Source organism: Schistocerca gregaria, chromosome 1, assembly GCF_023897955.1.
Source record: "Schistocerca gregaria isolate iqSchGreg1 chromosome 1, iqSchGreg1.2, whole genome shotgun sequence".
In the NCBI taxonomy this organism is placed as follows: domain Eukaryota; kingdom Metazoa; phylum Arthropoda; class Insecta; order Orthoptera; family Acrididae; genus Schistocerca; species Schistocerca gregaria.
The window spans coordinates 752,198,202-752,222,496 of NC_064920.1; the positions used below are offsets into that span (position 1 = coordinate 752,198,202).

Genomic DNA, 24,295 nt, shown 5'->3' on the forward strand with positions numbered 1-24,295 from the left:
ACGATTTCTGTCCACTGAGCGATTATACGTAGAATGAAAACATCTGTTTAACTGGACAGCGTAAGTATATTTTTTTAAAATTATTGGACGTTTCACTGCCTGTCTGTAGATTTGTTTTCACTCACATTTTGTTATGCAGCGATAATTCGAAGTCGTTTGAGTATGGTGTCTACCACTCACGGCTTTCGTTGGAATTAATACTGTTGTTGAACAATGATGGGGATTTCCCGACTCCCATTGTCTTACACAGCACGAAGGTATCTAGCACGTGGCCTAAAATAAATCCGAATTTGTGCAAGACATTCTCTACGTTTCTTCCTCAGAACTAAAGGTTGGCTTCTTACGGTCTAGGCAGCACCTAATTATTTTTGTTGTCCCTGTTAATCAAAAATTACTTGCCTATATTTTTTCAACTTTTCGTTCATTATTACTTTGCGCTCACTTCGATGTAGTAAACGTAGGAATATTAATTAAAGGTTGGAGTTATTCTCTTGCCAGCAGTGTCTTTCGTGAGCAATATGAATACCCACCGGTTTAAGGAAATTTCCGTCAAACTGTATAACTAGAATCCTAAGTTGTAGAACATTGTCACTATGATGAGTATCTCGTACGAAGCTTCATCCCAGTCACTTTGCGGCAGGTGGGTTTGTCACTTTATCACTTAGCCACCACGTCCTCCTTAGAACAGAGAAATCCAATAAATTAAAAATTGAATATGGCATAATGTGAAACAATATCTAATTCAGCAACGCAAGACAAAACAAGTACATTAAGTTTCAAAATCCATGTACAAATGAAAGATGCTAATGAAACCACATTCTTGTCTTACTTAAGGGGGGTAGGACGTCAAACGGGCTGACTTGGAGCAAGAGAGGCACCACAGGACATTTTAATTTCCATTGTCTATACTTTTACAAATAAATTCATAAAACATTGTCAGCATGACCAGGAAGGATTTGGAGTTCACACTCATAGCACTGGACGTTCGAAAACACAACGAAGTAATTTTTTTTACATGTGAAATTTCATCATTTTTTTCACATGCTAATGGCAGCATTTCTTGCTATAGGTACATTTTTCTTCATAAGTAGGAGTGAGATGGTTGGATGAATTTTGCACAGCATACAAACCATACTAAAAGGTGTATGAAACTTTAGAGTTTTCCAAATCTATTAACAACTGTGGTAAAAATAGAGGTAATTAACTACAAAATTTGTGTTTTTTTCTAAACATGAAATTTAAAATATAGCAGATCATTCGCTATTACATAAATTAAATAAATTCTAGAGTTTCGTACATCTTTAAGTATTGTATGTATGCTGCGCAAAATTCATCGAAGAATCTCTCTAACTTATGAAGAAAAGTGTATCTATAGCAACAAATGCAGCCATTAGTAAGTAAAAAAATATGAAATTTCACACGTAAAAAAAATTATGTAGTTATGTTTCCGAACTTCCACTGCAATGAGTGTGAATCCTGAATCCTACCTAGTGATGCTGACAAAGTTTTATGAATTTATTTGCAAAAGTATAGAAACTGGAAACTAAAATGTCCTGTAATGCCTCTCCTCTCTTTTCTTTGTGGCAAATAGATGGTTCATTATTTCATAAAAATAATTTTTTCTTCAGTTTTCAGTTTATCTGTAAGTTTACAGGTCTACACCTTCATGTATACTCTACTGTAAGCAGCGTGATAGAGGACACTTTTTTATTTGAGCATGCATTAAATTGTATTCCTCTTCCACTTGCTGATGGAGCGTGAGAAGAATAAATGCTTCGAAGCCTTTGTGGGAGCTATTATTTCCACTGTTTTGTCAGCTCGATATCTACGGGATAGACACGTAGCAAAATGAATACCATTCGTGGTTTCTACGATGAGCGCTGGCCGTCGAAGTTTTCTAAGCACGTTCTTGAGAGAAATAGGGCGTATTGCTTTGAGCTGTTCCATTTAAGATATTTCAACACTTCTGTTACACTTTGACGTCAGTCGAACAAACCTGATGCCATCCCTGCCGAGTTTCTCCCTTTAATATAATTTCCAAGCTAGCTAACCATTCCTCACTTATTGTAGGATGCATTTCTCTAATTTTTTTAGCTCGGAAAAAGAAAAATCTGGTTTTGCAACAGCCGTAAGTTCTGCTAAATACATTGATTAAAATACGGCTCTTATTAACATTATCTGTGCTCGAAATAGAAGAGAAATGTCATGAGAAAATGTCATTTAAAAACCAAAGTGCTTCATCTTAAGATCTTCGCCACAAGCGGTATGTATGAAAAAAGGTTGTTTTGCTACGTATGCATCTACAACACAATACTTCATGCAGGGCTAGTTCCTTCGAAAAGGACGCGACCAATTCGCCTACTCATCCTTCACATACCCGAGTTTGGACTCTGTCTGTAATGTCCTTGCGTCGAAGAGACGTTAAACCGCTCTAATTCTTCCTTTATTTGTTACTGGCAGTGCCATTCCTAAGAGTTGCTGCTGCAACGTCCAGCTCTCGGAGAGCAGGACCTTAGGTGGTATATCAATTCTTTCTAGCGGTCCACGCTTTCAGGAATCATTCTTCACACACAAATAAAGAAAAGATGTTATGTGGACATGTGTCCAGAAAAACGCTTAATTTCCATGTTAGAGCTCATTTTAGTTTCGTCAGTATGTACTATACTTCCTCGATTCATCGCCAGTTGGCCCAATTAAAGGAAGCTAATGTTGACTTCGGTGCTTGTGTTCACATGCGACTCATTGCTCTACAGTACTAGCAACAAGCACATCAGTACGTAACATCATCAGGTTAGTGTTCATCATGAGCGTGGTTTTGCAGTCAGTGCAATGTTTACAAATGTGGAGTTGGCAGATAACCATTTGATGTATGGATTAGCACGGGGCAATAGCCGTGGCGCGGTACGTTTGTGTCGAGACAGATTTCCAGAACGAACGTGTCCCGACAGGAAGACGTTCGAAGCAATTGATCGGCGCCTTAGTGAACACGGAACATTCCAGCCTATGACTCGCGACTGGGGAAGACCTAGAACGACGAGGACACCTGCAATGGACGGGGCCATTCTTCGTGCAGTTGACGATAACCCTAATGTCAGCGTCAGAGAAGTTGCTGCTGCACAAGGTAACGCTGACCTCGTCACTGTATGGAGAGTGCTACGGGAGAACCAGTTGTTTCCGTACGATGTACAGCGTGTGCAGGCACTATCAGCAGCTGATTGGCCTCCACGGGTACACTTCTGCGAATGGTTCATCCAACAATGTGTCAATCCTCATTTCAGTGCAAATGTTCTCTTTACGGTTGAGGCTTCATTCCAACGTGATCAAATTGTAAATTTTCACAATCAACATGTGTGGGCTGAAGAGAATCCGCACGCAATTGTGCAATCACGTAATCAACACAGATTTTTTGTGAAAGTTTGTGCAGGCATTGTTGGTGATGTCTTGATTGGGCCCCATGTTCTTTCACCTAGGCTCAATGGAGCACATTATCATGATTTCATACGGGATACTCTACCTGTGCTGCTAGAACATGTGCCTTTACAAGTACGACACAACATGTGGTTCATGCACGATGGAGCCCATGCACATTTCAGTCGAAGTGTTCGTACGCTTTTCAACAACAGAATCGGTGACCGATGGACTGTTAGAGACGGACAAATTCCATGGCCTCCACGCTCTCCTGACCTCAACCCTCTTGACTTTCATTTATGGGGGCATTTGAAAGCTCTTGTCTACGCAACCCCGGTACCAAATGTAGAGACTCTTCGTGTTCGTATTGTGGACGGCTGTGATACAATACGCCATTCTCCAGGGCTGCATCAGCGCATCAGAGATTCCATGCGACAGAGGGTGGATGCATATATCCTCGCTAATGGACGAGATTTTGAACGTTTTCTGTAAGTGTTTGAAGTCAGGCTGGTACGTTCTGTTGCTGTGTGTTTCCATTCCATGATTAATGTGATTTGAAGAGAAGTAATAAAATGAGCTCTAACATGGAAAGTAAGCGTTTCCGGACACATGTCCACATAACATATTTTCTTTCTTTGAGTGTGAGGAATGTTTCCTGAAACTTTCGCCGTACCTTTTTGTAACACCCTATATTTATCAGAGCCTTAAAGTAGTTAATGAATTTCTCGTTAAATGTGTAGATGGTTTTTTATCTGTCAGCCCGAAGTGTTAAATTTTGTGTCTCTGCTGATATCTTTGAAGATTCAAGAACAGGTTTTCAAACACTAACACAATATCTGCCCAAAAAGAATGGTAGATGTTAAGAAATACCGGGCTGTCTCTTCATTAGCTTCGTAACCTCTACAGTACCTTTAAGAATTAACTCTAAATTGGCTTGATTTTTTTGCTTACTATTGTATACAAGACTCATGCAATCGTGCTGGATGCTCCATCGCAGCCTAGGTCGGAACACTCGTTCTCAACTGGTCGTTTATGTCTTATAGATTCAACTAACTGATGTTCTAGTCCTAATGTAGAGTTACCTTTGACTAGGTAAAGGAGGTAAATGATTAGCATATTTCACATCAGAATCATTACGAATACAATCTCTGATTATTGTAGTATAGCGAAAGATTTCTCCTGGCTGAGTTTACTAATTTTTACACTTTTCCTCCTCATTTTAATTTTCCTTTATGTTTTTGTAGTTTATTTTTCAGGAGAATCTTATCTTCGGGGCACTGCTTCGGGGTCCCAGCTTAGTTATGCCCCTGTTATTATCGCTGTATAGTTTCCTTAATTATGCAGCTACTATTTTCCGAATATCCTGTTAGAGTAAACAACATAATATGAAGTGACGCAGTTCTCAACAATACAGGCATTTCCACAGCGGCCTTGCCTTTGCTGAGCATCAGTTTCAGGCGAGGCGACAGGCGAGCAACATGAATGTGTCCATCCCGCGTAGGCAAAATCTTAGTAAAACAGTCAAATGCAGCAGGAGTGCGGAGCAGCAACAGCAGTCAGAAGGTAAGCCTTCATAAAGCATCTGAGTTCAGCCCAGCCGTGGCACCCGAAGCACAAAGCGTCACATCGAATGCACCCTTCTACGGTTGCACAACATAAATTATCACTGGCATCTTTAGTTAATAAATACGGAGATCATCGATGCTACAGTTAGATTCAGCGTAATTTGATTTCTGCGTCGCAGTTATCCAGAGAGTCTGCCGAGGCTCGTCTGTGGCAGTTTTTTTGGGAGAAGCATGAATTTTGTAAATCTTGAAATCAGAGAAAAATTGTAACTCTGCAAATTTGTACCTCCTCCTTCAAAGTTTACCTACCAAGTGATCTCTGGATTTCTCGTGTAACATTGTTTGACAAATCGAGCGTGTCACCACTGTGGTTTTAAACACACATCTTCCATGCACATATCATAAGAGAAGGTACATTTTTATAAGTAATCCTAACGATTCTTCTAATAATTTCCGGGTATGCAGCCGGATCCCGTCGACATTCTGCCACGATATTTCGGCCCAGAGACGTCCGGCCATCATCAGGTGAGTACACAACTACTGAAGAGCCCAGGTGCAATCGCAGTATTTATGACGAATAGCGCGCATGTGAAATGTACTGGCATCCTACAGCGCATGCGTCAGGTGTTGACATGCGCGGCATAGCCGAGTTGTACGTACTGCCCTCGGTGGTGAAAGTAAAAGGTCATCTAGTCATTGAGTATCGAATGACGCTGCCTATTCCGCTGTGAATGTATAATTTTAATAACAGGATTCCAAGTTTTATCCAGTTGAAAGCCGTTGTCACGATTTATAAGATTATCGGCAAGACGTATTTCCACTGATTCCTTGATTACGGAATCCCAAAATCCGGAAACCGGAGCTAAAATTTTTGTTCCATTGTATTCCATTGAATGCCCCAAAGAAATACAGTGCTCTGCTACTGCCGATTTTGACGGTTGCCGCAGACGGGTGTATCTTTCATGTTCTGTACATCGTTCATGGACAGTTCTTGTCGTCTGGTCAATATATGCAGAGCCACATTAACAGGGAATTTTGTAGACGCCTGCTTTCTTCAGTTGTAAATCGTCTTTAACGGATCCAACCAGGGCCCGGTTCTTTGCTGGTGGACGGAAGATAACCTTGATTTTATTCTTCTACAGTAATCGGCCTATTTTCGACGACACATTCCCGGCGTATGGAAGAAACGCAGTTGATTTAAAGTCGTTATCAGCGTCCTGAAGAAAGCAGGCGTCTACAAAATTCCCTGTGAATGTGGATCTGCATATATTGGCCAGACGACAAGAACTGTCCACGAACGATGTACAGAACATGAAAGATACACCCGTCTGCGGCAACCGTCAAAATCGGCAGTAGCAGAGCACCGTATTTCTTTGGGGCATTCAATGGAATACAATGGAACAAAAATTTTAGCTCCGGTTTCCGGATTTTGGGATTCCGTAATCAAGGAATCAGTGGAAATACGTCTTGCCGATAATCTTATAAATCGTGACAACGGCTTTCAACTGGATAAAACTTGGAATCCTGTTATTAAAATTATACATTCACAGCGGAATAGACAGCGTCATTCGATACTCAATGACTAGATGATCTTTTACTTTCACCACCGAGGGCAGCACGTACAACTTGGCTATGCCGCGCATGTCAACACGTGCGCGAGAATCGGTATAAATACCGCAACTGCGCCTGGGCTCTTCACATCTTCGGCGGAACTCGAGAGAGTTGCGCCCTTCGAGGATTGATTTCCGCAATCGTCGAAGCGATAGGTTTAGCAGCAGCAGCAGCGGCAGCAGCAGCAGCGGCAGAAGCAGCAGTTGCAGTAGCGGTTCCCGTCGCAGTTCCAGCGGTTCCAGCAGTTCCAGCAGTTCCAACAGTTCCGGCAGCGCGGGCACCAGTGTCAGCAGCAGCAGCAGCCGCCGCCCCCGCAGCGCGACTCCTGTCGCCGGTGCAGCCCTTCCTGCTCGCCGTCCTCGTCGCCGGCTGACGCAGTCTGCCCCGTTCGTCGTCATCGCCGCCGCCGAGCCCGTCCTCCTCCGCCGCCGCAGCAGCAGGGCGGGGCCCCGGACCCCGCTCCCCGCCGTCGCAGCAGCAGCCGCCGCCGCCCTCTTCGCCTTCCTGGACTTGTGCAGTGTAGTGTAGTGTTCGTCTTCATCTTCGTCTTCGTTGTCTGTCATCCTTAGTGTTTCTTTTTCCCTCATCCCGTTCAGTTGCTTCATTTCACCATGACCACCCCTACCACCACCGCAACTATCACAGCCATAACTTACACCTCCCCCTCAGCAGCTGCCACCACCATTACTTGGTGTGCTCAAACACCCCCCGCCCCCTACATCCCACCCCTCCACACCCTTCCCTCCCCAGCTCCCTTTGTCGCTCGTTCTCCCCCAACCACCTCACCTGACCCCTTCCCTCCACTCCCCCACGCCACTTCATCCGCTCATGCAGCCCCCGCCAGGGTTGTGGCTCGGAGAGCCACCACCCATGCCGCACCTTCACCAGCACCAGCACCAGCACCTGCGCCCGCACCTGCATCATCTGCAGCACCGACCCCAGCACCACTGCCGGGACCTGCCTCCTCCCACCATCTCCCGGTTGCTCCTGTACCCCGCCCCTCTTCCCATCCTGTAAAACGTCCAAGTGGCACCCCTGCCTACTCAACTCCCAAGAAATCACAGCCCCTTCCCCCTCCTCCCCCCAAAGATGCCATGGATGTCTCCCCGCCCGCCCCTTCTACCGCTTCCTCTACCACCCCCTCCTACAGATACCTCCTTTCCCATCCGGATCCCTCTCTCCTAGAGGCCCGCAACCTCACCTTGCTCCTCCGCCAACACTTCCCTGGCGCCCCTATCTCCCTTCTCACCCCCGTACGGACTCGGTCGTTATCACGTCCTCTAGCCCCACCCTCCACACCGACATCCTATCCCGCATCCCCATTACCCGCTTCGGCCCCATTGCCTCTCTCGCCCCTGCTCCTTCCCCTTCCTCCTCCCGTCAACCCCAACCCCCGCGTCGCCCGCCAACCCTCACCGCCGTGATCACTCGGCTTAGTCCAACGATCACGGAGGAGGAGGTGTTGGCAGAGCTTAAGGCGCATCCCTACCTCGATGTTCATGCCGTTCGCCGGATCCACAACCCTGCCGGCCCCACCCGCCTTATGCGGGTTTTTTCTGAGCACGCTCCTTCGATCGACCTTCTCCTTAAGGAGGGTGCCCTCCTCTTCAACCGCCGCTACAAGGTCGACCCTTCCCGCTCCCCTCCCCAGTCCATCCGATGCCAGAGGTGCCTGCGCTATGATGCACACCCAACATCTGAGTGCCGCGAGGCCCCTGTCTGCCCGCACTGCAAGCAAGCTCACTTCCTCCGGCAGTGCCCCAACCTTCAGTCCCCTCCATCCTGCAACACCTGTAACCTCCCTCACCCCACATACTCCCAGAAATGCAAGGCTCGACCAGCCCCTTCCACTCCTGAACTCACCGTCCCTGTCTGCCCTCTGGATGACCCTACCCCCCTGGTAACTCCCTTCGTCCCCCCCCCCCCCACTGCCATGCACATCATCCGCTTTGTCACCATTCTCCTCCAAAACGTCCATCATTTTCAGCGCCCCCACACCCTCCAGCAGATATCCCTCAGAGCACGCTCCGTGTTCCATCTCAATACCTATGCCACCTACTCCCATATCCAGGCCCACTTCACCTTCTCCTGTCTTGACACCCTCGTCTAAATTCCCATCATGGCGCGACAGCACTGTATCTTGTTCAATAACATCCGCTCCCTTCCTGTCAACAAGAACCTCCTTCTGCATACACTCACGACCCACCGCGTGGATGCCTTCCTCCTGAACGAAACCTTTCTCCAGCCTCACATCACCGTCCGCACCTCCCCCTACCTCCTTCATCGCTCCGACAATCTCCTCCCAATAGCGCGTGGTGGAGTCGCCATTGGCCACCACCGCCAGATCCCTGTTCGGCTCCAACCCCTCCTTCCTGACCCCACAGAACATTTGCTCCTCAGCCTCTTCTTCCCCGGCCTCACCATTACCTGTGCCACCATTTATGTCCGCTCCACTGCCCCTATTCCTTTCGACTTCCTTTCCCACATCGACCGTACCTTTTCTTCCTACGTGATTGCCGCCGAGCTTAACATCCATAGTCGCTCCACTGCCCAGTTACAGCGGTGGCATCGGTTCCTCGCCACCCTCCAAGGAGATGTCCTTCCTCTTCCCCAACACACCCGCCCTGAATGCAATACCACTCCCGATGTTGTCCTGGCCTCCCCCAACCTCCTTGGCCGCATAGCGGTGGACGTCTTTGATCCTATTGGCAGTGACCATCTCCCTGTCCTCCTTACCATATCTGACGGTCGTCGCCCCCGTCCCGACCCTCGCCTTGACCCACCCCCCAGGTATGTCCATGATTACTCCCGTGCCGACTGGAATGCCTACCGGGATACCCTTACTGCCCGAGTCGATAGCCACCCCCTCACCTACCAGCAACCTGATGACATCACCCATGCCGCGTCCTTTCTCCAGCAGACCCTGTCTGAGGCCGTGGAGGCCCACGTCCCTACCATCGCTGTCCACCTGCACCGTCCCACTTTACCCCCACAGGCCGTTCTCCTCCTTCGAGAATCCCGTCATCTTTACTGTGCCTTCCTTCACACGCGTGACCGGGACACACTACGACGCCACCGGCAACTCCAGAGACACATCCGGAACTTGCTCGCGGCTAAGAAACGCCGGGACTGGCGACAGACATGCACCCGTCTTAGTGCTACCCCTCCTCTTAACTCGTCCAAGTACTGGTCTGCCTTCCGCCGCCTTACCGGATCTAAACCCCCCCCCCCTTACTATCCTCTCCTCCATACTGACCATCCCTTTCCTGAAAACCTTAGTAAGGACACCATTTTGCCTCCTACCTCACGGATATCTTTACCGTCCCTGACGATCCCCAGTTCGATTATTCCCTCTTCCCCGATGTCCGCGATCGAACTGACACCTCTGTCCCTCCACTCGCTCCTGGCTTCCAATACTTGGACAACATTACACACACCGAATTCAATACCCTTATCACTACTCAAGACATCCTAGCTATACTCCGCACCAAACACAACACCGCTCCTGGTCACGACCGTGTTACTTACCGTCACCTCCGTGAAGCTCCCGCCTCCTTCCTCTCCACCCTGGCCAGACTGTACAATGTGGTCTTGTCCACCGGCTTCTACGCCGACCTGTGGAAAACCTCCCGGATCCTGATGTTCCTCAAACCTGATAAACCACCTTCCGCTGTCTCCTCTTACCGTCCTATAAGCCTTACCTCGGTCTTCAGCAAGGTCCTGGAATCCATTCTTACCCGCCGCATCCACCAGCACTTCCACCAGCACCGCTTCCTTCCCTCCACCCAATGTGGCTTTCGGCCATCCTTCTCTGCCGATGACCTTCTCCTTCACCTCACTCACCTCCTCTCAGAACAACTCAACTCCCATCGTTCTGCCATCTTCCTCTCCCTCGACCTTGAACGCGCATATGACCGTGTATGGCATTCTGGTCTCCTCTCCAAGCTCCAAACCTTTGCCCTTCCCATCAACTACGTCCGTCTGGTCGCCTCCTTCATTTCCCACCGTCCTTCCTATGTCACCATCCACAACACGGATTCCTACACCTTCTACCCCTCCGCCGGTGTGTCCCAAGGCTCCGTCCTTTCCCCTCTTCTTTACCTTCTTTATACAGCGGACATGCCTCCGCCTGCACCCCCCCCTACACCTTCTCCAGTACGCCGATGACACCGCCTTCCTTGCCCTCGCCCCCACCCTGCAACGCTCCCAGCACCTTCTCCAATCACATCTTGGCCGGTTCACCTCTTGGTGTAACCAGTGGTTGCTCAAGGTCAATCCTTCCAAGACCCAGGCAATCATCGTAGGCAAAACCACCCCTTCCTTCCGTCTCCTTGATTTCTATCTTACCATTTATGGCCGTCCTATTAACCTCACCCCCACCCTCAAGTACCTTGGCGTCACCCTTGATCGTCGCCTCTCCTGGACCCCTCATCTCCGGACAATCCAAGCCAAGGCACGCTCCCGACTCCGCCTCCTCAAGCTCCTCTCTGGCCGCACATGGGGTCTGGACCCGTCCACCGTCCTCCACACCTATAAATCCCTCATCCGTCCTATCCTTTGTTATGCCCATCCCGCCTGGATCTCCGCCCCTCCTACCTTTTACCAATCCCTTCAAATCCTTGAACGCCATGCACTGCACCTCGCCTATCGCATCCGCCTCCCTTCCCCCACGCGGATCCTCTATGACCTCATCCCCTTCCCACACCTCCTCCTTTTCCTCGAACGGATACGGATCCTCTACACCTCCCGCAAGCTTGATCCTCCCCACCCGCTTGTCTCTCCCATCCTCTCCTACCCCAACCCGCTGCAGCGCCTGTACTCCTGTATCCCACCTGCTCTCCATCTTCACACTCTCCACACCCTCTCCTAAGGTGGCTTCCGCCAAATCCCCCTCCCAGATGATGCCCTCCTCCCCTCCATCTACCCCTCCTACCAACTTTGAGCCTTGCCTTCCCTCTCCTCTCCTTATCCTGTGGGCACCCTCTCTCCCTTCTCTCCCTCCCTCCTTCCCTCCCCTCCCCCTCTCTCTGGGCTTCCACACACCATCCCTCCCTCTCCCATCCTCTCCCCATTGGCATCAACCCCTCCCCCATTCCCTCCTACCCTCGCCCCCTTCCCTCTGGCAGGTCCCCGGCCTTACTCGTGTGACAAGTGCTTCACCAAACGCCGGAGATTGTCGCTGCAGTGCTTCTGTGTTTTGTCGTCCTGTTAGTGCATCCGTGTCTCTTGTTCCGTGCTCCATCGTTCACGTGTGCTACTTTGTATCTCTCCGTTATGTGCTGTGTGAATCACTTTTAACTTGACTGCTCCACAGTGAACGGCTTCTGTTATTTTACTCTGTTTGACTACTGTTTTTTAACCTCCATGTCTCTTTGTATCTCTTACTGCTTGTACTATGTCCATGTCTGTGACCGAAGAGCGGCTTAGTTACGCCGCTGCTGGCCTACCTATGTATAGGTATAAAATAACAATAAAGGAAAAAAAATCTGGGCTCTTCAGTAGTTGTGTACTCACCTGATGATGGCCGGACGTCTCTGGGCCGAAATATCGTGGCAGAATGTCGACGGGATCCGGCTGCATACCCGGAAATTATTAGAAGAACAAATACGCCGGGAAAATTTCAGAAGTCACAATCCTAACGATTACAGACGAATTTCGAACATTAAGCTGTTTTTTACCAGAAATTAATTTTGCTTTTAAATAATACATGACTTATAAACGGCGTGAAATGCGATTTGCCTGCTTGTAATGTATTAAGGTGAAATGAGAATTATATTAATACCTTCAGCTGCTAACGGGCGTTGAAATATATCAACGGAGACAGGTGAAAATGTGTGCCCCGACCGGGACTCGAAGCCGGGATCTCCTGCTTACCCGGCAGACGCTCTGTCTATCTGAGCCACCGAGGCCACAGAGGATAGCGCGACTGCAGGGACTATCTCGCGCACGCCTCCCGCGAGTTTCACATTCTCACCTTGTATGTCCACACACTACAGTCGTAGTGTCCCACCCCAGCACACTCAGTACTCGTGGAAGACATCATTGCCAAGTCCCATAAGAGTTCGGGGAATATGTGTGCATCCGCACAGATTACGAAGGTCGTGGCCGGTGTTGCCGGAACCATATACTTGGATGTGGATATGGTGTCTGCTCTTTCGGACATATCCGAAAGCACAGACACCATATTCAGATAAGTATTTAATAAAGTGGGTCAGCTTTCGTCTTCGTGCCACTGCAGTTGATAACCCCAATCTCAGGACAGTGCGCCCACATTTTCTTGGCTTCTCGCCTTCTTAGTCCTGAATCGGTAGATACGCCTAGAGTTGGAGGTCTAATTGGCCGATTCTCCTCGCTGCTAATTTTGACAATCAAATGACACTGTCTATAGCGGTGACATGACAGACGTTACTGTTTTAAGCTGTATTTCATTTCGGTGATTTGTAGCAGTTAGTATCATCTGTACATGATCTTACGCCTGTTTGTACCCCCTGATCTGACACAAGTATTAATTTTTGATTTGGGCAGATGCTAGAAGCAGTGACTGACGAGAGTAGCTGTTTCTTCATACGTCGCAAGTTTGTGTACAACTTCGGATTCATATTCACTTCTTTTCAGTCACTACTAATCTTAGCTATCAACACTGACTGCAAAGAGCATCTTAATTCAACGTATCAAGAAATACAATATCATATTCATTTAGGTATAGCGTTTCTGTGATTATAAATCTACAAGTTAGGTCTGCTTTCGAGCATGAGTACATGGATTCGCTGAAAACACCGTCATATGCTAGCTACGGTTGACAAAATCATTCACGTTTGCTTATTTCAGAATAATTTCCAAAATCAACATTGATTATTTTAATACAGAGCAAGATTTCGCTTGATTGACCAAGTTTGCTAATTTTTCCATTTTTAATTTTGCCATTTTCTTGCTTTCAGCTACTAGGGGCCGTCAACTCGGGGCCTCCGGTGCAAAGTCCCAACCGCTGCAGCCTAGCTACGCCGTTGCTTTCCGTAGATGTTCTGGACAGCAACAGCCGGCCAGCTTTGTCATTTCAGGGCCGCTCGTACCCATGCGCCGGCTCATAACAGCCTGTTTCTTGTCAACGCCGCTTATGCGAGTGGATTTCCTGTTTGGCCGGTATTATCATTGGGATGATTTCTCATTCGTCTCTGCTCCGTTCACACGTTTTCCTTATCGCCATACGTGTCCACAACTCCATCACATGGCATTCTATCTCGCGGTGAGTTGTGATCACATTGTTTTGTCTCATCAGAGCAGGATTTCCGCGTAGATGAGAGTGAAGCGAATACGGCTCTCGCTGATAAGCTTAACAGGCAAGAAATTATTCACTCCAGTGCGCACTCATAGGTCAATCGTTAAGCCTTTACAGACGGCACAGCGATCGAATCGCTTGCTCAACTGCGCGTGCCTCTGCGTGAGCATATGGCAGTAGTGATCCGCGAGACATTCATGCTTCAAGCAGGAGTTGTGCGTAAAAATAGGTAAATCTAAGGATGTTACAGAGTGGCAGAATGGGACAATCATGTTTGGTTGTGCCCATGGCCATATGGTGGGTGAATCTACTGGTTTACTGGTGTTTCGTGGCAGAATGATCAACGTGATTACAAGCAGTGGCGTAACACACGTGGCCACGAAATACGTCGTCAGAATTGCGGTCATAAAAAATTCCTGACAGAGGGCTCAAATGGCTCTGAGCACTATGGGACTTAACTGCTAAGGTCATCAGGCCCTAGAAGTTAGAACTACTTAAACCTATCTAAGGACATCACACACATCCATGCCCGAGGCAGGATTCGAAACTGCGACCGTTGCGCCTAGAACCGCTCGGCCACACCGGTCGGCCTTGACAGTGGGCCTGGAGGTGCATTTCACGGCTTGTGTATCAAAATCGCTTCCAGGCCCGACAGGAATTGTTGCAGGGAATGAAGGTCCATCCCTCCCCCCTTCCGCCCTGTTTGCGAGCGAACGTTTCGGCAGGAACTATATGCCATGAACTTTCGGAGTTGGTCACGTCGTAAGAGGCCATTGCCCACACAGGAGCATGAAGACCACAACACCAAACTTCGTCAGGCTGAAGACTATGTGACTGGTTTTTCTGGACACTACCTCACCCTATTACATCTGTAATGGCCTACAAAATCATATGAGTTGAATACCACAGAAAATCTGTGGGTCATGTAGTGACATCGGCTGAAACAGTGACATTAGCATCTCGACAGTTTGATGGGATTGCGCGATCAAATCCTTAGCGAGTGGCTTAATCTGGACGCGACGTACCTGTACACACCTGTGGACTCACTCACTAACCTAATCCTGGCGTCTCTGAAGAAACGGAATACAATCATGCAAAGAGCACATGATTTTTTTTTTTTTTGTCTGGTGTGTTTACTGTATCCAGCTTTAGGCTGCGATGCCTAAGAATTACGCGACAGTCTCGGTTAGCTCTTCTGGTATTATTTTGATCCATCCTTCACAACAGGCACTTTCTATTTTGAAGCTAACACATGCACCGGAGTACAAATACCCATCTGTCTACCTACATTGAAGTATTAGATGGTTTCCAGAAGGCAGATGCTGAAGTTGTGGGTTTGTAAACAAGTAGCGTACTGTCCTCAGCCGCCTTCCTCAACCGGAGGTTGTGCGCCGTCGGTAACGACCTAGTCGCCGACGCGATTTTCACCTTTAATTTCCATTTTTCTTTTTCCACACATCTAAATAACTAGCACACACAGGTTTTTAGACACACAAAAATAGCTGCAAACGTAATTGTATTCCACGTAATAGAAAAATGAACACTCCAGAGTATCGCATTTATAGGAGACAAAGCCTGTCTACACAGCAGCTAGTTCTATCTTCTCAACTGGCGATAGTGGCAATCAGCCACCATATACATCTACATCTACATCCATACTCCGCAAGCCATCTGATGATGTGTGGTGGAGGGTACCTTGAGTACCTCTATCAGTTTTCCCTTCTATTCCAGTCTCGTATTGTTCGTGGAAAGAAAGACTGTCGGAATGCCTCTGTGTGGGCTCTGATCTCTCTTATTTTATCCTCGTGGTCTCTTCGTGAGATATACGTAGGAGGGAGCAATATACTGTTTGACTCGTCGGTGAAGGCATGTTTTCGAAACTTCAACAAAAGCCCGTACCGAGCTACTGAGCGTCTCTCTTACAGAGTGTTCCACTGGAGTCTATCTATAATCTCCGTAAAGCTTTCACGATTACTAAATGATCCTGTAACGAAGCGCGTTGCTCTCCGCTCGACATTCTTTATCTCTTCTATAAACCATATCTGGTACGGATCCCGCACCAGTGAGCAGTACTCAAGCGAACAATTGTACTCTGAACTACTTCCTTTGTTTTCGGACTGCTTTGCCTTAGGATTCTTCCAATGAAAGTCTGGCATCTGCTTTACTGACTATAAATTTTATATGATCATTCCATTTTAAATCACTCCTAATCCGTCCTCCCAGATAATTTATGGAAGTAACTGCCTCCAGTTGCGGACCTGCTATATTGTAGCTAAATGATAAATGATCTTACTTTCTATGTATTCGCAGCACATTACACTTGTCATCACTGAATAACAAACGACATTGCTAGACATTCTGCCTACAGGCCGGTCAGTGTAAAATATCACGTTTGCTGCCGAAGGGGTGGCCTGGTGGCATGCGCCAGCACCTATAATTTTGATGCTTTGGAGCGTCATTGGATGACGTTTCTGGACACGGGTTTCTATCCTCGATTTGTTCCTCAAGACACCCTTTGCAACCACTCTAAGTTTGTCGCAATATTTCTCGAACACCCAGTAAATGTACGACGTAGTAACACTTGTAACGCCGGTCGGAGTGGCCGACCGGTTCTAGGCGCTACAGTCTGGAGTCGCGGGACCGCTACGGTCGCAGGTTCGAGTCCTGCCTTTGGCATGGATGTGTGTGATGTCCTTAGGTTAGTTAGGTTTAAGTAGTTCTAAGATCTAGGGGACTAATGACCACAACAGTTAAGTCCCACAGTGCTCAGAGCCTTTTGAACCAACACCTGCAATGCTACCCGTCAGAGCTTACCTGTCGCCGCATGCTGTTCGCAGTTGAGAACGGAGCCATTGCCGTGAAGCGACGTCTGCGACTGCTGCTGTTGCTGCTGGCAGCTGCTGCCTACAACAGAAAACGACACAAACTCTCAGCCGAGGTGCCTTGTCAAGCTACAACAGCATGCAGTGTACATTTTTGTATAATATGCTGGTGGACGCATCAGTGTTGGTTTGTAAATTCTACACTGCTGGAAAATAAGGAACATCACTCGCGAGTTCTGTGCTCACCGCAAACTAATAGTGAGTGTATTCACAAGTGATTTGTGGCTCATGTCACATATTCACATGGCAACAAGTAAAAGTAAACAAGCCTGTCACAGAAATCTGCAGCTGCACCAGAGATTTTAAAAGTCACTGTCGCTGTCGGCAGAATAAATCCTAGACTTTTAGCTTTGTTCACTTCAGTGTCATATAGATCAGTTGTGCACCAGCACTTTAAATCCCATGCATTTACTACAGAACTCGCCCTTATCTCACACTAATGTGGCAAGCAAGGCAGCGAAATAATTTACAAATAAGTAAACTGTTGGATAAATCCCGTGGGATTAATAACGTAGTCAAAACTAAATTATTATCGTTCAAATCCAATAAATTTTCATTATAAATAATTCATACATTTGCGTATCTTGGCCTTTCACAGTTGCTAATTCAAATGAAAACAATGATAAATAATAATTAGCGCAGTAAAGCAGAGCAATATATGCGGAACACGTGCGTGCAAAATTTGTTTAACGGCTCATTATTATTCACGGAATTTCAAAGGCAAACACTCGAAGCCTGACAGCACAGTTTCTCATTTCTAATTGCGACATAAAATTACAGTTCATTATACCAAATAATTACAGCTAAAACTAGCAAAGAAGGCCATCACAGGCGTTTCTCAATAATAATTGCAGCAAAATATTTAATGTTCTCAGTTGCTTCAAGTTTCACAAATAAAGTTGGTACCGGCAGCCAAACTCAGTCACCGCTACCACCATCAACTATTCTGTCTAGTGAAAATTTAAAGTATGAATCAAGGCTCGCCATAGTTATTCCAAGTCCAAAAAAAGTTCAGGTATAAGCCTGCTAGGTCCAACGATCGGCACCAGAACAAAGTTACAGCGTTTTAATAAAACGGCTGCTCCGCCGTCCAGACTGAAAATTAGAGGCTACGTGCGCATTACTGCTTGCATTAATTACTTTCTGTGACGTCGCACAGTATTAAATCCCTGGTAAATATTGAAGGGAACAATACCATTCAAAGCTACGGCTATCTGCATATATACAGACAGCGTCAGAACAATCCCACAATTATTACAATCGTCCCGCGACCTCTCATTTCAAAAATAATACAGCATAAAAAATTATTAGCAACATTCCTAAACATATTTGTATCTGATTTTATAATATGAATTAGTTATGTTAAAATCATAAAATACATACGACCAGCTTGCAAAAAGTGCGCTCTTCTGTCTCCTAGATACACATTATTTGAAGAAAGCGTTTTACTACCTATTATTCACACTTTCATATCGATGTAGTACAACTTTCATTAATGATTATTTAAATAAATAATCAATTAAAATATATCTAATAGCTAATTTCAGGTATTCATTATCTGGTATGAATAGGCAAGGAGCTATGTAATTCCTGCCATCTTCATACTACGTGTAGCTTTTGGAGGATTTATGACTGCGACTCATACGGATTTCTACTTTTTTTTTTTAACGTTCTGCAACATTTGATATAAATGCAGGATTTTATAATGTGTTGTTTGATGACATCGTCGGCTTTGATTTGATACTTCACATTATGTGATTGCTACAACTGTTTAATAGAAGTTAACTTCTATTGTGTAGCGTTATATTCAAAATTAAAAATAGTTGTAAGTTCTTAATATTTATCGTAGAATCATGCTTAAAATTGCAATGTACTCGTCTCATCGCTTATATTTGTACGACATATTTCATTTGATTGTGCCATATTCGCAAGGATTGTAACGCAGTTTCCCTGAAAATGCAATATCCATCTTACATTTCATTCACTGTAGTGGACACTGTGTCTTCTCCAACAGCCTCACCTATGGCTGCGTTGACCTGCCTGGAAAATCTCGCGCCCACCGAAAACTACTCTAGTGAGCAGCCAGTCACGCACTGCCGTAGACCTGAACATCGATCATAGAGAAAGTCACTGCGGAAGAGAATGCTTGTGTTAACAGTCACACCAGGGAACAATAAATCTCCCACGGCACCATGTTCTTCCATCACGGGTACAGATGTTTAAGTGCAATCTCATTGTGATCACGAATAAATTGGAATGAACTGTCGAAATATTGCTGCGCGTGCTGGATGAAATACGAGGGTTGTTCAGAAAGTAAGTTCCGATCGGTAGCGAAATGAAAACCACTGGGAAAACCCGGAAAAGCTTTGCACAGATGTGTTGGGCATGTGCCCGTCATTTGCATCGCGACGCTCTTTTCACTTTTGAGTGAACAGCAAGCACGAAAAGATGCGTTGGGAATAGCGTCTCCCGCCAAATATGAGGGCCTGGTTAGAGATTTCGCCTGTGACATGCAGCCCACATAACAGAACTGTCGAGCAGCTACTTCTTCATGCCAATTCTCGGCCGCACACTGCAGGGACAATGAAGACGCTCCTGCAGCGTTTCCGATGAGAAGTGTTCGATCAGCCACAGTACATTCCGTAATTGGCTCCCCCTGAGTCTCATCTCTGCTCACAAGAACCGCTGGCTATGACGACAAAATTTTTCCACAGACAACGAGCTGGAGACCAGTGCAGGTAACTGGCCGAAAGCACAGGCGGCTGCTTTCTATGACGATCATATTGGAAAGTTGATATAACACTACGACAACACTAGATGATGGAGCGGCGACTGTGTCGAAAAGTAGGTGGAAGCTGTACCTGACTGTTGCAAATAAAATATTTCTGGTTTCCACTGTGGTTTCCATTTCGCGATCGGAACTCACTTTCTGGACAACTCTCGTATATGGATGAGGTGTCGCAGCTTCAGCTGTGGTCTGTAAACATGTTATAGACATCCTCTTACTACAGATGGATGTAAAAGCCCGGAACGTCAATACGAGAAGATCCAAGGGCACGTAGCACCTTACGTGTCGGAATGGAACATTAAAAACCGTCTCACTGCTATGGGATCCAATCATCTTCCAGCTGTCGTGATACACATTGCGGGGGAGAGCGGCTCCACGTTCGTCATTGATCAATGCAGATTCTGTATGTTTTCAAGTGAATAGAAAAGTTCAAATCCGTTATCCATGGTGTGGGACGCTGCAGGCTGCAAGTTTCGTTCGTCTTTAGTCTATGTTGAGAGATGAGAAGCCAGCGCCTACTACCGCTGCTGTGTTGTTACTCCTGTGCTGCTATCAATTTGTTAGCAGGATACCGAGGTACGGTTTTAGCAGGATAAAGACGGCCCACAGTGATGACCAGAAATATCTTAAGACGTTAAATGATTTTCACACGTATGCCACATGGTGGGATAGCAATTGAGTCTGTATCCAAGACAAACCACATGTAATAGTTATTTGAATTACTGCAAGATTTACGCTTCTTCTGCAAGCTATATAAGTTTTAAAGGGTATTAAATAATACACTCCTGGAAATGGAAAAAAGAACACATTGACACCGGTGTGTCAGACCCACCACACTTGCTCCGGACACTGCGAGAGGGCTGTACAAGCAATGAACACGCGCACGGCACAGCGGACACACCAGGAACCGCGGTGTTGGCCGTCGAATGGCGCTAGTTGCGCAGCATTTGTGCACCGCCGCCGTCAGTGTCAGCCAGTTTGCCGTGGCATACGGAGCTCCATCGCAGTCTTTAACACTGGTAGCATGCCGCGACAGCGTGGACGTGAACCGTATGTGCAGTTGACGGACTTTGAGCGAGGGCGTATAGTGGGCATGCGGGAGGCCGGGTGGACGTACCGCCGAATTGCTCAACACGTGGGTCGTGAGGTCTCCATAGTACATCGATGTTGTAGCCAGTGGTCGGCGGAAGGTGCACGTGCCCGTCGACCTGGGACCGGACCGCAGCGACGCACGGATGCACGCTAAGACCGTAGGATCCTACGCAGTGCCGTAGGAGACCGCACCGCCACTTCCCAGAAATTAGGGACACTGTTGCTCCTGGGGTATCGGCGAGGACCATTCGCAACCGTCTCCATGAAGCTGGGCTACGGTCTCGCACACCGTTAGGCCGTCTTCCGCTCACGCCCCAACATCGTGCAGCCCGCCTCCAGTGGTGTCGCGACAGGCGTGAATGGAGGGACGAATGGAGACGTGTCGTCTTCAGCGATGAGAGTCGCTTCTGCCTTGGTGCCAATGATGGTCGTATGCGTGTTTGGCGCCGTGCAGGTGAGCGCCACAATCAGGACTGCATACGACCGAGGCACACAGGGCCAACACCCGGCATCGTGGTGTGAGGAGCGATCTCCTACACTGGCCGTACACCTCTGGTGATCGTCGAGGGGACACTGAATAGTGCACGGTACATCCAAACCGTCATCGAACCCATCGTTCTACCATTCCTAGACCGGCAAGGGGACTTGCTTTTCCTACAGGACAACGCACGTCCGCATGTATCCCGTGCCACCCAACGTGCTCTAGAATGTGTAAGTCAACTACTCTGGCCAGCAAGATCTCCGGATCTGTCCCCCATTGAGCATGTTTGGGACTGGATGAAGCGTCGTCTCACGCGGTCTGCACGTCCAGCACGAACGCTGGTCCAACTGAGGCGCCAGGTGGAAATGGCATGGCAAGCCGTTCCACAGGACTACATCCAGCATCTCTACGATCGTCTCCATGGGAGAATAGCAGCCTGCATTGCTGCGAAAGGTGGATATACACTGTACTAGTACACTGTGTCTATGTGCCTGTGGTTCTGTCAGTGTGATCATGTGATGTATCTGACCCCAGGAATGTGTCAATAAAGTTTCCCCTTCCTGGGACAATGAATTCACGGTGTTCTTATTTCAATTTCCAGGAGTGTATATGGTAATTCCGTTTACCACCATATATACACACGCACCAGTGACACTTAAATGTAAAACTGTTCACTCAAAACGCAATCAAGGTATCGTATTCAAGAGTAACATCACCGTCCAGTTTCATGGTCGCTACTTGACAATGACAAGGTGATAAAATTTTATGACTGATCCTCAATTCAAGCTATCCGACAACCAAAACAGATAGAGCTTTCCTGTACATCAATCGTCAAATACATTGCCTCGTCACTCTTCTGTGCCACTAAGCAGCTTGTAGTGTGTCCTTCCTGTCACGCAGCGCCAGTGTCCCTAGTCTACTACGTACAGCGGTGCAGAAGGAGCAGCAGTTTCTCATGGGAGTACGAGCGAGGAGCATCAGGTTGCTGGATGCTCCACCTGATGCTCTGGGGAACTGAACGCCGGCCGCGTGCTGCCGTTGCCACCTGTTGGGGAACCACATTCTGCTAAAGCCGTGCCCCAGATACCGTTCAGCGAAACATACACGCTGGGGCCTATTAGGCAATATTTCGTCAATGCAAATGAAAAAAGTATTGTTCCCACCATTTACATCACAGATGAGAATGACAGAGACAGATACCTGTTTTTCTTTCACGGTTAGGTACTAACAGACTTACTTAGTCGAAGACTCCCTCCGAAGCGTAGATGAAGTCACGTACGTACTGACTGCGATGAGCGCCTTTTAACCCTCTAGTATATGGTACTCGAGAATTTCGCAGACGGTTTGAATCATGGTTCACTCAGAAATGGACAGCGATAGTAGGAGAGATGGTGACACATAACCTCGACTACTACTCTGTATGAAAATGTCTCACATTAAACACCGCATATTTCACAAATCTGAATGGGAACGAAGCCATAGGCCACTGTCGACGCTGATTCGTCTATTTAATCTCACAAATGGTGTCAGCCATGGAAGATTCCTCTGTTTATCAAGTAAGCAAGCATCTGTACTGGCATCCATACTCAGCAAACCACTGTGAATTGGATCCCAGAGGTTATTTCCAATTATAGCAGTTAGTAGGACTTCTTACCGTTTGGTTGATGTGTGGACTGGGAGAAGAATGATTGCTTAATGGTCTCTGTGCGAGCTGTAATTAGTCTAAGACTGTCGACACTATACCTAATGGAGTGGTACGTAAGAGGTAGTATTATACGCGTAGGTTCAGCACCTGAAGTTGGTTCCTGAAACTTTGTTAATAGGCTTCCATGGGATAGCTTTTGTCTACCTTCAGACGACTGCCAATTCCGTACTTTCAGCATCTCCGTGACTCTCTCGCATGGGTCAAACAAACGCGTAACTATTCGTGCTGTCCTTCTTTGTATTCGTTCAATATTCAATGTTAATCCTATACGGTACATGTCCACACACTTGAGCAATATTGTAGGATTTTGTAAGCAATCTCCTTTGTAAATTTGAGGCGTAGCACTTCATATCGAGTCTGTGTTAACCAAGAGACGGTAGCGGGCACACGGCTTCAGATAATGAGTCATGGTTATCGGATGACAGATGCCCTCTAATCCAGTAGCTAGCTGCAAGCTGTTACGACTGTGGTTGAAAGGTGTGAACTTATTATGGACTATGAAATTATCTAGTAGTTAAATCACATTTTCGAAAAAAAACTGTAGTTACCATAATTACTGCGACTGTCATTAATTACTGCCAACTTGTTCATGAAACTGAACGATAGCGTTAATTCAAAATAAAATATTGAATGAATATTGTTATGTCTATTAACCGAGTCCTCGTTAGCGTGAGATCTGTGATTGCTTTGTAAAGTATGAAGAGTTCAGTTCGGAGCTCAGGCATCATCATGTTCGGATGCAGACATAAGGGGTTCTGCATGAAAACTTTGTGGAATAATGATTACACCTTGACCTTGGGTGCCGTAGAGTGGATACGAACATGTCATAAAAACGAAGACGTGAAATTCCAATTTTAATATGTAAACTGCGGCTTTTGAGTAACCAAAATCCGTGTGGCTTGTTTTATAAGTAAGGTGTACTATTCAGTGTGAGATGTGAAACACATCTCCTCTACTGAGTAAGTGTTCATAGCTGTTAAGGTACGCACTTTAGAGCTCACATTTATTGGACATTTATTCTCGTTTTCGTCCACACTACCACCACTGAAAGTTACCAACCCTACACTTTTCGCAACACAAAAACCGGTAACTGTATTCAACTGTCAGAGGTATCAGAACGGTTTTCGTTTATAACTTTCGACTCGTTCGTTTCCGGCACAGGGATTCTTACTTCAAATTAATTCATTTATCGTTCTCCATCACCCCGTGTATACATACATTTGCAGACGTCCGCGCCTATAACTCTGCACGCGTTGCGCAAAGTCTTACGGGAATCGTCACCTTAGTGTGCGCGAGTAATGAGTATATGGGCAAAAATCTATTAGGTACGTCACGTATGTAATTGTGGACAGTTGGGAATGTGGGTCTCACGGGAAGAGTGCAAAGGATAAGTCCCTGCAGTCACGCTATTCATCTGTGTCCTCGGTGGCTCAGATGGATAGAGCGTCTGCTATGTAAGCAGGAGATCCCGGGTGCGAGTTCCGGTC

At 46.9% G+C, this 24,295-nt stretch overlaps 1 protein-coding gene across 4 annotated transcripts in view; it reads right to left on the bottom strand.

The window, feature by feature from the left end:
• Nucleotides 1-24,295, bottom strand: part of LOC126267692 (probable 3',5'-cyclic phosphodiesterase pde-5) — a 1,251,264-nt gene that overhangs the window by 314,117 nt on the left and 912,852 nt on the right. For all 4 annotated transcript variants that reach the window (XM_049973005.1, XM_049972997.1, XM_049973010.1 and 1 more), the window contains exon 2: nucleotides 16,675-16,764. In XM_049973005.1, coding sequence (XP_049828962.1) covers nucleotides 16,675-16,764 — 90 coding nt within the window. The remainder of the gene's footprint in view (nucleotides 1-16,674; nucleotides 16,765-24,295) is intronic.